The 17298-nt window shown below is 47.6% G+C and overlaps 1 protein-coding gene across 4 annotated transcripts; it reads right to left on the bottom strand.

The window, feature by feature from the left end:
* Positions 1-285: 285 nt before the first annotated feature.
* Positions 286-16261, bottom strand: LOC135391965 (uncharacterized). 4 transcript variants are annotated; one of them, XR_010422144.1, is made up of 2 exons: positions 3098-5103; positions 286-1322 (listed from the first exon to the last, which is right to left on the bottom strand). XR_010422144.1 is itself a non-coding variant. In XM_064622552.1 (2 exons), the coding sequence occupies exons 1-2, from the start codon at positions 16120-16122 to the stop codon at positions 828-830; spliced, it is 504 nt and encodes a 167-aa protein (XP_064478622.1). In that variant the 5' UTR covers positions 16123-16261; the 3' UTR covers positions 286-827. The 4 variants fall into 4 exon arrangements, 3 of the variants coding, with proteins under 3 accessions (XP_064478622.1, XP_064478623.1, XP_064478621.1); XM_064622552.1 differs by lacking the exon at positions 3098-5103 and adding an exon at positions 16114-16261; XM_064622553.1 differs by lacking the exon at positions 3098-5103 and adding an exon at positions 8378-8584.
* Between the last annotated feature and the right edge of the window lie 1037 nt (positions 16262-17298).

Consider the following 17298-nt stretch of genomic DNA (forward strand, 5'->3'; position numbering starts at 1 on the left):
AATGGGTCTGGCAACAGTGATCCATGTTTCCGACTGGCTTGCTGCTCACGATGACTACATAGCCGACTTCCTTTGGTTTAGACACAGTTTTATACGCATATGTAATGCAGTTTTGTCGCCGTACCCGGCGAGCGATGCTCAGTTGAAGGCAACTTCGACACACTGTTGCCAGTAATTTTCAATTTTTGAGTTTTCTATATATATATATGTATATATATTTAAAAAAAACATGAGCGCTGTTAGGACGAAAATTGTTACGTAAGAGTACTGAGAGCTCTGGCAAGATAAATAGAGAAACTTTTTATGAGATTGCATTAGGTGAATTTACAGATCTAGGCAACATCGTCGATGTTCACGACACCTGGACACGTTTCCGCGGCCCGAGGTAAATGGTCATTTAACGCAGATATCGATTAGGCAGCTTTGCCGCCTTTTCATCTACGTAGCTTGTCTCCGATCAAAATGTCGCTTTCACTGGCGCATGTACACCATGCACTATTTCAACAGTGCGCATCGGTAGTGACACTGGACGGTTCTGATGGGATGAAGTTCATTTTGCCCATCGTTCTTGGAACAAAATGCAGCAGCAACAAGAACACAGTCATTGTACACGAACTTACACGCAGTTTACACGTTCATTCACGACACGCTGGCCAAGTTGACTGCTGAAGGTGAATAGTAATACTGTAGCGGTTCCAAACGAATTCCACGTCACTTCAGCCTTGGCGACATCACCGACTGCTTTGTCCTTCAGTCTAGCGAACTCGCACTTTGCACTTATACACTTCTTCTGTCGAAGGCACACTCGCACGCTTCGGAAGCGTCTCTCAACAGTCTGAGCAACGCTGTTGAGGAAGAACAGCGTCTCTGGCACCACCATGTTCAAGGAGCACTGCTGATGCACCGGTGTCAACGCTCACCTGTCCTGGTACACTGAGCACAACGGTCCGTCCCTGACTATGATCTGCACACACATGCCGGCTTTGAGACATGCTTAACGCTTCTTCGTAGCTCGGAGGCGAGTCGACGGGTATCGTCCATATTTGCTGCTCGTAGCACGCGGGAAGGTCCTCTGGTCCTCCGCTGGCTCCGGGCGTGATTTTCACGAGGAGCATCAGGAGCGCCGACAGCGTGAAGAGTATGGTGCCAGAGGTGACTAGGCCGACGCCGGTGGTGAAGAGATAAGGGGTGTGCACCTTGGAGCTCTGGCTCAAGAAGAGGGGTACGACACCGATGATTATGAGTAGGAGGCCCAAGTTGAAGGTACGCGCGACGTGACGTTGCACAAGGGCGGTGACGTGCACTTTGGTCATGGCTGTCACCTGCAAGGAAGACGGCAGTGGATTAAACGGCGACAGAATTAAATGCGGGTGGTTTTCCTCACTGGAAAATGCAGACCAGAGCCCGAAAAAATGAGGGAACGACTCAAGCGCACGGCCTTCTCAATATGAGTTCCTCCATCAGCTCGCCAGCGCTTATGCCATAATACGATTCGGGTGGATACATATTGCTGACGTGTTAGTGCATATGCATACATTTATTAATGCTAGGGTCTGCCACAATACCAATATGGCACAGTTGGAGAGAAGCATATGCTTCAAAGTGCACATTGACCAACGCAGAACTTGTTTCACGTTCACTTGATGGAGCACATCAAAGAATTTTGCTGAATTTTGAATAGCGCTGTTTCACTCCTGTAACAGTGGGCAGATGGAGAGATTGCTCAAGGAAGGAGAGAGAGGGGGGCGCTAGTATGCGTCTTGGACTGACTTCACTGGAGTGCCGTCTCTTTCCAGACAGCTCAGACAGACTCCATGCCACACACCCCCAGAATAAAGTACTACACCTCGGAACTGCCACAAGCGTGCGGATGCTTCGACCAAGACTCCTCGCACAGCACTTTCTCAACACTCTGATGTGCGAGTCTGCTTATCTGGGGCACAGCCAGGATCTGCCACGCGTCGTCCCTCCCGGTTATGACAGAGGCATCAGATAGCAGGTGATAAGTGAGGGTGTTACGTCACCAGACGACTCTGACCTTCGTCGGCGCCAGGGGAGGTGTTAATGTATTCCGTTCAACCGAGAGTTCTCGAACGTGCGTTGTTGTAGTTTGTCCTCCTTTCATCTGTACGCCGACCTCAGCGACAGTTGCTTCGAGATGCTAACACGAGGGGTCGATTCGCACGACGTTCGCGACTTTAGTGGCGCACAACTAGGCTATGTAACTACGTTACGCCGTGGGAACGCGTTGCGCAATCCGGTTGCGAGAGTTGCAGGACGGATCGCCCAACGAGCGATTCTTCTCGGGAACTGTCTCATCATTTGGCTCCTCGTTGGAAGACGTCCAATCGCTATGGGTTGCCGTGGTGGCGTCACATCCGAGACGTAATTTCCGCAGCCCAGCGGGGGCGGGTAACGAAGACGCTATAGGAGCATGGAAGCTCCACACCACGGTTCAGGTAAAACATTCACGATATTTTTTTCTTCAAAACGTCATTGCAAACAGCCAACAGTATCATTAATTTCGCGCTCTCGTGCGATTGGACGAAGATGAAGATGATGATGACGATAACATTTTCTAGTGGCATCTCACGATTTCGTTCAATACTACGATGCGACGAGTTGCTCTCGCGTGTGATGGAGCCCACAACTTGAATTGCGCGCAACCCAAGGATTTTCCTAGCACTCCCCGCAACCCCCTAAAAAAATCTTGCACCCCACCCCCCAAAATAACGGGCAGAAAGTCCAAAAACGACCCCCCCCCCCCCTCCTAGATGAAAATCCTGGGAATATCCCTGTCGAACCGTTGGTGAAACGAAGTTGCACCGTTTGAATTGACCCTGAATGAAAACGAAACTGTAGGCACAGAATTCCTCCCGGTGGTTCCCTCGCTGAAGACGTGTCAGGGCGTTTTGTTCCATTCCATCAAATTGCTAGGTCAGACCCACAAATTTGGGATCGGTGTTGGCAAAACAGAGCACTAACGACACCACTTCCTCGAGTTACCCCAAATTTCATTTCCAAATGAATTATTCAATGCTATATCGGTGTCCTTGCACCTAATTACACTGTCCTGCCCGCAGCCTTTGAAACTTACCTGTACGGAACAGGTTCAAGTATGCCAATGCCCCCTTGTTTCTCTGCTGCTGTCAACAGATAGTTATATCCCTTCGCAGTGATCGCACGGTGGCTGCAAAAACAGTTGTAATCTGTCGCGGCGAGCCTGGTCCTTTATACGTCTCCCTGCCACTTGTGCAAGCACACTATGTTATCTCACTTGGAAAACACTTTTCTTTTCGGCGCGACCGTTCGATAAAATGCGGGAATACCGTAGCGCGAGTGATATTAGGGAGTTTTAGCAGACCGTTGATAACGTGGCTTGCGTCAAACCGTATCAACCGGATCCAATCAGTGGATAAGATTCTGAGTCACGCGCGACTACGATTGGTTCCCATAGAAACGATAACCTTATCAACGGTATACTAAAACTCCTAAAACTATTCCTGCCGAAGCAGCACAGTGTGCTGAAAGTGCGAGTGCACTAGGGTGGAAAGGGCAGAACAATTCTGTTTTCTTCGTGGGCAGGAATTGTGCTCGAATAAAGGTTAAACAAGGTTAAAAACTAGCCTGTTCGGTGAAGCGTACTAAAAGCGATAAAACTTTATGTGCGTAGAACAGGGTTGGAGCCTTTTAGGGGGCAGTTCCGTAAGGTGTACCAGCGAGTGACATGGGCCAAACCCGCCAGCCCGGCCCTGGTTCGGGCCACCCATACCTGTTCGGCACCGGGCCTGGGCCTGGATTGTTTTATACATTATGAATAGTCTTTATTCCGAAAACAAGAAGCACACCGGCAGGGCGATTTACCCGCACGGGCCCAGAAAGACCGCTCCATACCAGACCCGGGTTTGTAGTTCGTCGACTGTGGAAAACTCTCATATAATCTTTCCTGCATAGATTAAAGAGACGCAGCAGGGATGTCGATTTCGCCAAGGGCAAGTAAATCACCAATTCATCGAGCAACATAGATCTATGTTCCCCGACTGACTCTCTGCTCCTGATGGCTACGTAGCCAGCTTCTTTCGTTTTAGACCCAGTGTTGTCCGCATGCAATGTAGATTCCCGCCTCAGTTGACGAACAATGCTTATTTGATGAGTACTTGCATGCAGTGTTGACCGTAATTCTCAATTATAATTTTCTACAAAAAGAAACAGAAACAAAAAGACTACGAGTCCAACGGGGACGAAAATTTGTATAGTAAGGAGTTCTGAGGGCTCAGGCTATCCTTTGATGAGCCTTTCCCCCCTGTCCCCCACTCCTTCCTTCTGTCCTCTCTCCATCTGTCCACGTCTGTACGCAGCTCATATAGCCACAGTTGCTTCGCGGCGCTATAACACGGAATTTTAAAAAAATATATATAGATGAATCTTCAGAGATCGCACATCTACTGGTTTCCGGTACCTTTTAAGATACCGTGAAAGCATTCGTGGAACATGTTTAACGTCACCAAGACAACGAAGGCCCGCTTAATGCACCCTCTCACTCCTTCTCCACGTGATCCGAAAAGCAGTGATGGCCACTAACTACTTCTACAGTAGTTTAACTATAACTACTAACTACTTCGAGATTGAGTAGTTTAACTAGTAGTTCAACTACTTTTCAGGGGAGTAGTTAAAACTACTTCTTTAACTACTGCAATGTAGTTTAACTACATCTATAACTACTTAACGTTGTCCATCAACACCAATTCCTCGTAGTGTTCTTGGACACCTAAGTATGAATCACAAGCAATGATAAAGTTTGGCTCAAGCCATTGCTACGATCGCCAAATACAAAGCTTGCGGCGAGATTCTTTCTGTGCCTACGCGATAAACTCAGTTGCAGAATTATTTCACAGCAACTGAGGCTTTACTAGACAAGCATTACAAGTGAAGATTTAGTATACATGCACGACACAATTGCTCTGCACCTCCGTTCTCATCAAACAAGTAGCTCGAGGTAAAAGTCGGAAGCACAATCGTGCCGTAAAGCTTGCGGCAAAATCGGAAGTAGTTGGCGCCTTCAGTAACCTAACTACTGTAGTTAACTACTTAAAATAGTAGTTTAACTAGTAGTTGTCACTACATTTCTGCAAGTAGTTGATAACTACTTTTTAACTACAATCAGGTAGTTTAACTAGTAGTTTAACTACATGTAGTTAACTACTGGCCATCACTGCCGAAAAGTAGGGTTGCCGTCTGCTTCAGTAAATCGCCAGAGACCGGTTGAAAAAAAAAAAAAAAAAAAGAGAGAAAGAGCCGTCAATACCGGACTTGACTCGTTGTTGCTACCTTACACGCTGTGGTGACATCCCTCCCAAGCTCCTGGCGGAGGACACACGTCACGGAAACGGCCATTCACAACGTCAAAGTCAATACTGTGCAAAACAATGCGCAGTTGCGAACAATGTTTGATGCGAAGATTGAATTGTGTGTGTGGGCTATGTTTTCGCATTGTTAGGAGTAAGTTGCGCAGGATAAACTCTTTTTGTTATGTGTAGAATGTGACGTCACAAAAGAAGGGGTGAATAGTCACGTATCCCATTCCAGGACGTGAGAGAGTTGTTATTTTCACAGATAAGTTTCAAGTGTCAGCAGTTTCGAGTGTCCGCATTGCACAGATGGAGCTCAAGAAGGACAGCGCTGCGGCCCCGTATCACCGCTTATCTTTTTGTGGCCACCTCATTGGAGACCTGCGTGGTGTTCAGATTTTCAGTTACAATAGAACTGGAAATTTATGACGTCATCTTTGATGGGGGACGGTCCAGGACGTTCATTTCGAGAGTCCTTTTAGTTGAATATTATGGCAGGTTGAGTCGGAAAAACATACGCCGGCAAAATTTCGAGCAATTCTCCGAAAAACTCTGCTTTGGGGGACACCAGTAGACGAAAAAGAGCTCGGCAGGAAAAGTCATCGCTGGGCGCGTTAAGTAGCTGCTCTCTTACTCCTTCTCGGGCGCTCCAAGTTTCGTGCTCCTGGAGCAGCTATTAAACGGCACTTGGACGCTTGAACACGTACGCTGGCTGTGTTGCTATTGATCCCTTTTTCTTTTTTTACCCTCTCTGCTCTGCTGCCGCCCCACGTCCTGCGTTCTCTTTCTTCGCCTTCGTGGAGAGGAGGAAGGGGGTCACGTGACGGAGCATGATGCCCCCTTTTCGTGCACCCTCCAAAAGCAGGTGCGTGAAGAGCGCGCTCGCGTACGAAACCCGCGCGAAACACTCGCGCTCCGGAGCAGCCACTTAACGCGCCCACTGTTTTGTCGTGGACGCCGCCATATTGAAAGCGCAGCGCCATCTAGCCGGGAGAGCACGTTTAAAACGGCTAAGTAGAGCACAAGCTCTACTTAGCTCTCTCTAGGAGCTCTACAAGCTCTATAACTACCGACATTCTACTCAACGTGACGGCACTGTGGGCATTTATATATTGAGGTAAAAAACAGACGACGAAAAACTCCGAATCGCTAGGAAATAATAAACGCCGAAAATCTGTACAGAATATGTTAAGAAATAAACTCCGAAAACCGGCAGTTATGAGGAGTAGAACGTTGAAGGTGAGACTGAGTACGATAGGCAATTGTTCTTTTAGGAAAAGCGTTACGCTTTTCCGTATTGCTTGGACGAATTCCCTTAGCAGGTAAATTATAGATATGTTGTATTAGCGCCGCGAAGCAACTGTGCCTATAAGCGGCGTACAGACGTGGAGAGATGGAGAGAGGACTGCAGGAAGGAGTGAGGGACAGGGGGGTTAGCAGGCGCCGTGTGCCGACAGATATTTATGCAAATAAATATTTCGCATAAGTATCTATCGCAACTTTTGTTCTCGTTACGATAAAAAAGCAAAAAGAAAACTTGCGTCCGTGGCCAATGAGCCCGAGGAGAAAAAATGCGCTTCTCATGATCCGAAAGTTGCTCGCTTTAAGCAACTTTCGATTGTGTGACTTCATTTTGCACAAACCATAAGTCTGTTGTATTCCGTGTTACTGCTGCGAAGCAGCAGTAACACGGCAGCTGCGAACACGGCACTGCTGCCAAGCAGCAGTAACACGGTAATTACTAGCAGTTCCTTGCGCGTAACCTTGGCACTGAAGAGGCGATGCGCAGGAAGGATTCAGTCAGAAGCCAAGTTAGCATTTCCCTGCTGAGTCATAAAACCGCGTGACATGAAAATGGAGGACACACTGCAGTCAAAAAGGTAGTACTGGTATATTTTCGCCAAGACAGAGATTAGATATAATAATGCTGTGACTACTATTGGATAACAGAGTGGGAGAGAGGAGGGGCAGCTGGACATATGTCGGCACAGTTCCCTTAGAAGTCGGCCCAGGACGCACATTCCCCGAGGGCGTCAATCGTGCCGTTGCCCACCTCTGTGAGGCCGACAATGGCAAGTCCTCTCGCCATCATCACCACCACCACCAGGTGGATTACTTTGTGTCTTGGGCTGACTTCGGAGGAAACCGTGCCGACATGCATCCGTCTTGGATTATCGCTCTATCATACAAAGGCGTTGCATAGCTACGAACCACGAAAATATAATTCCGAGGAAATGCGTTAGTTGCCCAGTTAGGTACTGAGTATTACTTCGTGTCGTGTAGCTTCTCACCCCTGGTACCAAGCCATGTGGGTACTAGATGCCCTTTCCCAAAAATTGTATCGCAAAATCAAGAGAAAGGCAACTGGACGTCAGTAATTACATTAGAACTGTCTCGGTACTCAATTTAGTACTTACGATCCCCTGCTCCAAACCTAGTAACAAAACTAAATACAATTCTCTACGGCTCACGCTATTCGGACAATTCCGTGTCTTTTTTTTTTTTCACCTTATTTGCAATGAAGTTCCGAGACGGCGAAAACTGACCGCGATCCAAGCAACTAAAATCAACTCTCTGGGTACTGCAACGTCGGTACTGTACCCGTACCTATACGCAGTCCTGTTGAAAGGTTGAAATACGTGGCAGTCATCCGGAAAATGCCATCGCAGATTTCCCCAGCTGTCTGTCTTTTTCGACGGCTGCCATATTTCATTCAGGCGTGCAGGCTTTGTGTTTGTACGCGAACCTCAGGCTCGGTTGATTACGCAGTAGTATTACCGCAGGGACCACACCCTCCGACATCCCACAAAGATTTTACAACACCCCCATCTCCTCCCAAAACGTTCAAAAAAAAAAAAAAAAGCGGGTGTCACACACCTCTACGCACTTACAGCGTCCCCTTATAGGTGAGCAAACCGCTGCGCAAACCCCTGACACCGTACGTCACCACATGAGCTGTTGCCTTCTAGTCTTGTAGTTTTTTTCTTCCTGCGCATTACCATTAAGGAAAACAAAAAGGAAGGACTCACCCTAGGCATACTGCATCCCTTAGAATCACAAATCCTTGATGAGAAACGCTCGCAGACGAAAACTGGCGCGCGCTCGTCGCGCTTAACAGCTGCGTTGCCCTCCTTGCAGAATAATGGGCAATAAACTAGCAGACGACAAAGCGAAACACAAACAAAAAGAGCCTTCCGCAAGGTGCAAAAGTCCCGCCAGGCCTGGCGATAGTGAAGGGACAGACGGGGTAGACCGACTGCCTGTAAGATTATCCTTCTGCCGGTATTATTATACTGCTTTGAATAGCAGTACTACGGAAACAGGATCACGCATCTGAGCACATGAGAGGATCCGGATCACGTGGTGTGGCTCGTGCCGTTTAGTGATGTCCCTATCGCATGGACGTTCAGAGAAGCGAGTTTCCGAGAAGAGAAATCCCGCGGACAAGATAAGTGACACAAACAAACATCACTATGCTGTTGAAAAATTGAAAACATTGGACGTCTGCTCTTCAGCTACCAGTTATTTATGAGTTGGCAACATACTGTCCACAAGTCTTCTTTCTGAAATGAGTGTGATAATGTAAATGTGTGTATTATATGTATGCAGGGCGCCCCACGAGAGGACGTCGCTCAATTCCGAAGAATGGAATACTTATTCGAATACACTCCTATAGACTTTTGCCACAGACTGCATGAGGCCGTTTGAATTCGTATCACGCATTAATTAAGCTAATTTGCGTAATTGAATTGGAAAAATTGCGAAGCAAAGGCAGCAATTTTCTTTCTGGATTCGGAAGCAGAAAACATTTCAGGATTTAGCAGAGACAAGAAAGCGTTCGCACCTCCACCAAATAAGAAGTTCGCGAAAGGAGCTTATTACGATGACTATAAGGACACGCGACGTGCTGCAGAATTTGTCGCTGTCGCGTCTAGTCATGGCGCGACTTCCTGGTCCATTTGAGCAGCGACATTTCCTCGCCGAGAAATGATGTTTTTGGAGAACCAATGCTTATTTTATTCGAGCTAAGTTGTAAATTGCCATAAATATATCAAAAAGAGTATTTCATTCGTCAAAACGAGGAGAACTTGTAATGAAGGTGCTATGTAATAGTCGCCGTAACGCAGTGGCGCTGCGGTTGAAGTCCCCAACGCCCCGCCCACTTCTTCGTCTGCTACTTTTGTTGGTTGCCCTCTCCACCCTTTCCCTTGCCCACGCGTTCAGTTCTTGTTTCACGCCGCCAAATCTAGCTGGTTTTGTCAAACAACAGGCAACGAACTCAGCGTCATGCTACAAATATCTACTAGGAGTAGATGCAGAAATATTCAGCCGCGACAAAGCTTTTTTGACGCTCGTGTGGCGGCAGTGACGTCGATTTTGTCGCTTCTCGCGTGTATCTGCTGCGTGTCGCTTGTTATGGGATTCGGGCTTTACGTAGAGCAGGCGTGAAGAACTGAGGTGAATATACCACGTGTCCTCAACCAATAATCGAGCACTTGATCCCGCACTCTTCATGCTTTATCTACTTTATCACGAAGACTGCACTATCAAGTGCTCGACTATCGGTTGAGGGCGCGCGTGACATTCATTTCTGTTCTTCACGCCTTCTTCGCGAGGGGCGAGACACAAAGTAATCGAAGTCGAGTACTTTGACGAGGATAGTGCCCCTGGTTGATGGTAGCCCCAAGGTCGCGGTAAAGGCAGAGGCACACTTTACAGACAGGTAGCAGCACAGTTGCCACCGAAGTCAGCCCAGGACGTACAATAGCCCCACTCCTATACGTGCTGCCCTCTTCAAAAACCTGGATTGGTAGTCAAATCCAATGGAACCCTCCGAAAGGCTTGTCCGTGCATCGCTCATAGCTACAGTTGTATCGCGGTGCCAACCTTCGACATTCGTCTGGAAAGTGTATCGGAAAACCGAGGGAAAATCCCAGACAGCGCGCAGCCGGTGTCGGGACTCGAACCCGCGTCACTACCCAATCCCGGCATTCACAGCTCCCCCCGAAGTCGGCCCAGGGCGCATACTATCCCTTCTGTTCCCATCCCCTTCCTGCTGTCCTCTCTCCATCTATTCACGTCTGTATATACGCTGCTCATACCGCTCATACTCATAGTTGCTTTGCAGCGCCACCATCACGTAATTTAAAAACCACACACATGCACACACATTGCAGGAGCCCCCCAGTCCTGCTCCAAGTTATCACGTGACTAGCAATATCGCACAGTATTATTATTTTTCGCTAATACCTAAATGGCTATGGAAGCTACTGTATCGGGTGGCGAAAAACCGCGAGTCGTGGCTTTAGCGGTTAATCTAATCCCGAATACACGTACATATCCGGGATTAGGCTTAACCACGTGACATCCCACGAATTTCCTTACGAAGCTCGCCGCACTAATCTATAGCTGCGGATGTTCGTCTCGTCCTAATTGGGGCTGTTCAAGCACGGCTCATTCACTATGCGTGCAGCCATTGAACTTCTGGCTCTTTTCCACCAAGATGTGTATAGTTTATGGCTCCGCGGCCTCCACGAAACGGCCGATGTCTCGTCAAGAAACTCCGTTGGCGGCGACCCAGAATCGCGTAACTTCATTGCGTATAGTGCTGAAGGTCCCCGGGGCAAAGCGCAGCTGGGTTACTGGGCTTCCAAGGGTATACCGCGGCGCTCCTAGCCGGTTTTGTTTAATTAAATTGATTGATTTAATTAAATCGCGCCGTGACGAGAGACCGTTGAGCGAAAATAGTTTCATGGTGGTTCCTGATGAGCTATAGCTGCCTGATGAATGGTACACTATTAAAATAGAACTTCACCACATAGCACGTTCCTAGCCAACTACCATTCCGAATGATATCATTCTGTGTCATGATTCGTTCAAAACCGGGAAGGAGGAGCCTATCTGGGACATGCATAATATGTCCCAGGTAAGCGCCTCCTTCCATTTTCAGCAAATAAGGAGACAGAATGATGCCATTCCGAATGGTGGTTGATTAGGAGCGTGTTATGTGGTGAAGTTCTGTTTTAACAGTGTATTAAGTGTCATTTCATTAAAGGGGCACTCTACCAAGCTAGCCCGCCGACTGTGTCGGCTCCAAACGGCGATTTGAACTTGTTGGTTGTGATACCTTTTGTATAGATGGATCTGATAGGTCGGTATCTTCACCACGTACACTCTTAAAAATGAACTTCACCGCATAGCATGCTCCTAGCCAACCATCATCTCGAATGATATCGTTATCTGCTCTGATTTGTTGAAAACGGGAGGCGTGCGCCTTTTTTTATGACACTTATGCTGTTCTTAATTGTCACAAAAAGGCGTACATCTCCCGTTTACAACAAATTAGGGGACAAAACGGTATCATTCCAGACGATGGTTGGCTAGGATCGTGCTATGCGGTGACGTTCGTTTTTAAGAGTGTACAGCACAACGTTATGTGTACCTCCGCGTCGGCGTCTGATTGGGTGCTACAATTCTTCAGATGACGTAAAAATGGATAGAGGTATCTGGATGGCGGTACGCCTACTCGCCTGTGTCCCCGCAAAGGTGCGTTTTTCTACAGGGTGGTCCACCAACCATGATAGAAATTCATAGTAAAAAACGTAAGCCCCGGAGAGACATGCGGTCAAGAGATTTTTTTCTGTCAATAACTTTTGCCGCATATTGGAAACATTTTTATTTCATTTCGATTGACGGAAAGTTAATTTCTTGAATTGAACTCTGAAATTTCCCAATGCAACCTAAAGTTTTCTTTGCGGAAATGGGTTCCCCGTGCCGTGGTTATTTTACTCAGTATAGCACATAATCCTACTCGTAATGCAATGGAAATTGCAGAAATAAATTCGCCGAAAATCCGTGGAGATGAGCCCTTAGCTCCGCCTCTTTCTTGACGGTTCGTAGTTTGAGCGCAAAGCTGCGAAGAAATGAGGTTACATTGACACGCCACACGAGGTGGGAAAGGGTTACAGCCCGTCGGGTGACCTCATTTTGGATAAGATAGCTGTGATTCCCGCACTCACAGCGTGTGTTTGTTCCGTGGGTATGGCTTGTAACCTTTCCCCCCTCGTGTGGCGTGTCAATATAACCTCCTTTCTTCGCAGCTTTGCGCTCGACTACGAGCCGTCAAAAAAGAGGCGGAGCCAAGGGCTCATTTCCACGGATTTTTGGCGAATTTATTTCGGCAATTGCCATTGGATTATGAGTGGGATTATGTGCTATACTGAGTAAAATGACCACGGGCAACCCGTTTCCGCAAGGAAAACATTAGGTTGCCTTGGGAAATTTCGGAGTTCAATTCAAGAAATTAACTTTCCGTCAATTGAAATGAAATAAAAATGTTACAAATATGTGGCAAAAGTTATTGGCAGAAAAAAAAATCCCTTGACCGCATGTCTCTCAGGGGCCTGCGTTTTTTACTATGAATTTCTATCATGGTTGGTGGACCACCCTGTATTAACGCTGCACAGGTTATGAAGGAGCAGTATTGGACAATAAATTGTAAATCGAATTACGAACCGTGGAACAATATTTCACACTATGACACCCGTGTAACTAAATTCCTGCAGATAGGAGTTCTTACCTCCTTTAAAACCGAGCATAGAACACATCATATGCAGTTTAAGTTTACATGTATTTAAAGCGTCACGTTCAGTGCAATAAACAAGATCCTTCTGACACACTGTAAGTAAAACAGCGAGTATGCTCGCAAAGTCTGTCTGGAACACGATACGATGGTTAACGACAAGACGTCGAAACGTTCGGCTTGAACGTCTTACGTTACCACACATGTCTCTTTCACCTAAGTTACTCTTCCCGCATCAACTCAGTCCCGTTAAGATCATCACTGCTAGCAGCTGTCGTGAACAGTTTCTGGGTCACGTCCACACTATCCGCCGTGTCGACCACCGTCGCAGGCACAGTGATCGACGACGTCTTCTCCGGTGAGGTCTCGCCCGTCTCCGTCACGTCCGATGGTTGGGCGGCTGCGTGGGCCGCCGTCGCCCCACCTTCCAACTCCTCGACACGCTCCATCGACGACGAGATGACGAAGAAGGCAGCGACGCCGCCCATGAAGATGATCACGAACGTTCCTGCGAGAACTACGTTTGGGTTGGGCCCCGTACTCCAACCGGGCGGCGGCGCACGGCGAATGTTGTTCGCCGGCTTCCCTTCGACGAAGTCGCCTTCCTCTTCCTCTTCGTATACTCCGCGTGTACGTGTTGGCTTTGCTGTGGGGGAATCTAACGGTGCTGGCGAGGCGGGTCCGCTCTCCTGGACTATTGGGGACAGTGGTTCTTCGGCTTCCATCACACGCAGGAGATTGAAAGGGGGAACGTTGAACGATGGGTGTGCACTAGGTTAGTCTGCCGGTAAACTGAACGTCCCGTGCTGGATCAGCGTGCTCGCGAGAAGACGGCGCGCGCGATGATGGCGATTGTAATTGGTCTTGGCGAAGATGACGTTTTTAGGTCGGACTATGCCCTCCAGACGCAGACTTTAAAATCGCTAGCGCACGATTTACGTAGACATTTAGTTTGCATCTGCAGGATTTCAATAAGATTTATTGAGCTGCTCACAGTGGGGCTAAGTAGTCTGGTGTAGTTGGTACCTGAAGGACGTTCTTGACTGTGCATTCAGAAGTAAAGTGTTGACAGCTGCTCGTTTATATTCGCATGTTCGCATGCTTATCTTTTTTTTTTGCGTGTGTTGGACGGACAGTAGTGACTTGTGTGTGTCAACACCCTAACCAAGTTGAAGGAGTGATAAAAGTCACCACCATCGATATTTCGTTTTCGGCGGCGTCGGACTGTGGAACAAATTAGGCTCTCGAACAAAGACAATGACATCATGACACCAGTCTGCTGTCATCGTGTGAGAGGATCTGGAAGGGCCAATGGGGCTGCTTTATTTGCGTTTTTTTTTTTTTGTAAATCTTATTACGCAGTTGTGTACGGTGACTGCGGGTAGACCAGATGAACGAAACGGGGTATTCAGCTACGTTCGATGTCGCTTCATAGCTACTTTAGCTCAGTCTGTACGCAACATATCAATACCGAAAAGCTCTCGGATATGTTTCGCTTTCGTTTAAGGCATCAGCACGGAATGCCGAGCCGCCGAGTACGCGATGCGAAATAAACCGACCAACAATGTAGGGGTTGTAGTAGGTTACTATAAAAGTAGGACTTCATTTTCGCGAATTTCGCGATCAAACTTTTTTTTTTCGCGAAATTAAGGTCCCGCGAAATATAGGTAGCGGGGATGAAGAAGTATGGGCACTGGAATTCGCGACGATATGGGCTCCACAAAGACAAACCGACTTACTTGACGACTTTATTCTCACAAATTCATTCTTGTCAAGCATTTCTATAATTGAAACGCCACTTCAACATCACTAGTTTGTTCGCGTAGTGTATCACTTGGCATTGCAGATACCTGCTTTCACAACACCAGCACGTATATGTCATTGTTAGAAGATTTGAGTTCACGGTAAGCCTCTGTAAGCCAGCCGGCACGTAGAGGCTTTATGACACTGCCGGCTGTGTCATGAACCCCCGACCTCCACGATCCCGCGATTTGCACTTCCGTCCGCTTCCACCACAAATTCGCGAAATTAAGGTCCGGCGAAATATTCCCGAAACGCGCTTCCGCACGAATTCGCGAATTATTAAGACCGCGAAATTAACCGCTTTTACAGTATATCAGCAAGGTAGAAAGCTGTGCTTGTTCGCATGACAACTCAAAGTAAGCGCGGATTGTAAACAGAGCCACAGGAGGAGGACACACTCTTAAAACAAAGCTTCACCACATAGCACGCTGAAGGCCAACCATTTTACAGAGTGACACCTCTATCACTTTTGATTTGTGGAAAGGGCGGGCCGTATACGCCTTTTTGTGACAATTAACATTTCTGCATAAGTGTCACAAAAAGGCGTAGGTCTCCCGTTTTCAACAAATCAGGAGAGAGGAATATGTCATTCGACATGATGGTTGGCTAGGAGGTGAAGTTCATTTTTAAGCTCCATGAAGTTCATGCTCCATCGGTTACGCACGGGATCTGCGTTCACGAACTCGCAACTGTTCAAGATCGGCTCCAGGGAAGAGGACTCCAGTTGCGGTCACTGTAATCATCCGGAGACTATCGCACATATCCTGACAGAATGCCGTGCATACCATACTATGCGGGAAACTCATCTTCCCCACGCCAGGACTGGCATACTGACGGACGTCCTCTTCCCCGAAGGTTCTTATGCAGAACGACTTTCAAAAAACTCGCGACCTAGTGCGCTTTCTTCAAGAAACGGGCCTCGCGGAGAGACCACTCTAGTGCACCTCTCATATACAGTGTGCCTCCGTCCCATCAGTATCGGTCCTCCTGCCTATGCCTCACTTTGAAACTCCCCTGTCCCCCGTTTTCTTTTTTTTTTTGCTATAGTCGTGAGGATGCCCACTTGAGTGCGGCCAACAACGGCAAGCTACCTCGACCCCCCCCCCCCCCCCAACCCCACTCAATTTTAAGAGTGCAGGAGCGTGTCCCTCGTGCTGTCCCAGCTTTGAATCCGCGCTTTACTCTGGACGTTGTAAGTGTTACATCAAGAAAGGCAATCCGAATTATCGAGTGCCATGGCAAGAAGATGTGGGATCAACTTTGAAGCCAGCGTTTCTTGTTTCACGCACGAGCAAAGAAATATTTTTGTTTCGGCACAGCTCTGGAAACAAAGTCAAGTGGCGCCTATCTCGCTAAGATACAGCAATTGAAGCCACTCACCTCGGACATTGCAGTGAGTGCCAAGACTATAGATACCGAAGCTGAGAACACCTCTTGACTATACTTCTAGTGGCGTGCCTTCGACGTGCGAGCACCCGATGCGAAAGCCACCTGCAACTCTCTTCTCGGGTACGCATGCACCCAGAACGGCACCCTTAAATGCCGCTTATGTATCGAGATAAGAGTAGTTATCACCGAGTCGCGTAAGGCAAGGGGCCTTTCAGCACGTACGTCATCGCGGTGTGATATATTCTCTATGCGCAATATACGGTCTCCTGTCCGGTCTTGTTTGTTTTGCGCACGACACCCAACGATATCGTATGTCCTGTTTTTACCTGAACTGATTTAGTTCTATTCTAGGTGAGCTTGAAGGGGGTTGTTGCACTTCATTGCCAAAGTTGAATACACTATGTCGTCAAAGTCACTTTGCTGACAAGTTTCGCGAGAGGTAGTACCTTTCGCGAGAACAAAATTTTGAAAGTTTAAAAGTTCTTTGAACCAAAAAAAAAAAAAAGAAAGATGAAAAACAAAAATTTGAAAGTTCCGCGGAACGTTGTTAGCTGTGACAGGAAGGTATAGAAAATTTGTAATTTCGCAACGGATGACTTAGTCGATCTGGCCCACTGACTGCAGTTCGTTGCAGACCTGTATTTTAGTACCTAGGTATTTGAGACAACTTCCGTCACATTTACAGTAGTGATGGCGATGTGATAAAGAAAAAAAATGGGGATGTGAGTTACGACGATGTCGAACTGGCTACCCCAGTACACAGAATACACAGAGAAAGTACAAACAGATGAAAGAGTTAAAATGATGGAGTTCAACATGGCAGTTCAAATGTTTCGTGGAAGTGAGTGTAAAATGTCGGAATCGCTGGGGGCACACACAGCACACATTCAGCGAGTCATAGAACGTCCATATAAGCCCGATTGTGTGTGGAAGCGCCTTGTCGGGCGACGGAGGACCTAACAGCTTCGCGACGTCGAAGACTCGGGAGTCCACACGAGAGAGGCTCGTCTCTAATATACCCTTCGAGCATCAACGTGTTTCCGACACCCGAGAAGGACGTGTTCTACGTCCTCTACAACGCCACACTCACTACAGTTCGGAGAGTCTCGCCTTCCCAGTTTGAAGAGAAGACGTGGGCTGTACGGTACATTGACCCGTAGCCTATATGGGCTATGT

This window comes from Ornithodoros turicata, chromosome 4 (genome assembly GCF_037126465.1).
Source record: "Ornithodoros turicata isolate Travis chromosome 4, ASM3712646v1, whole genome shotgun sequence".
Classification (NCBI taxonomy): domain Eukaryota; kingdom Metazoa; phylum Arthropoda; class Arachnida; order Ixodida; family Argasidae; genus Ornithodoros; species Ornithodoros turicata.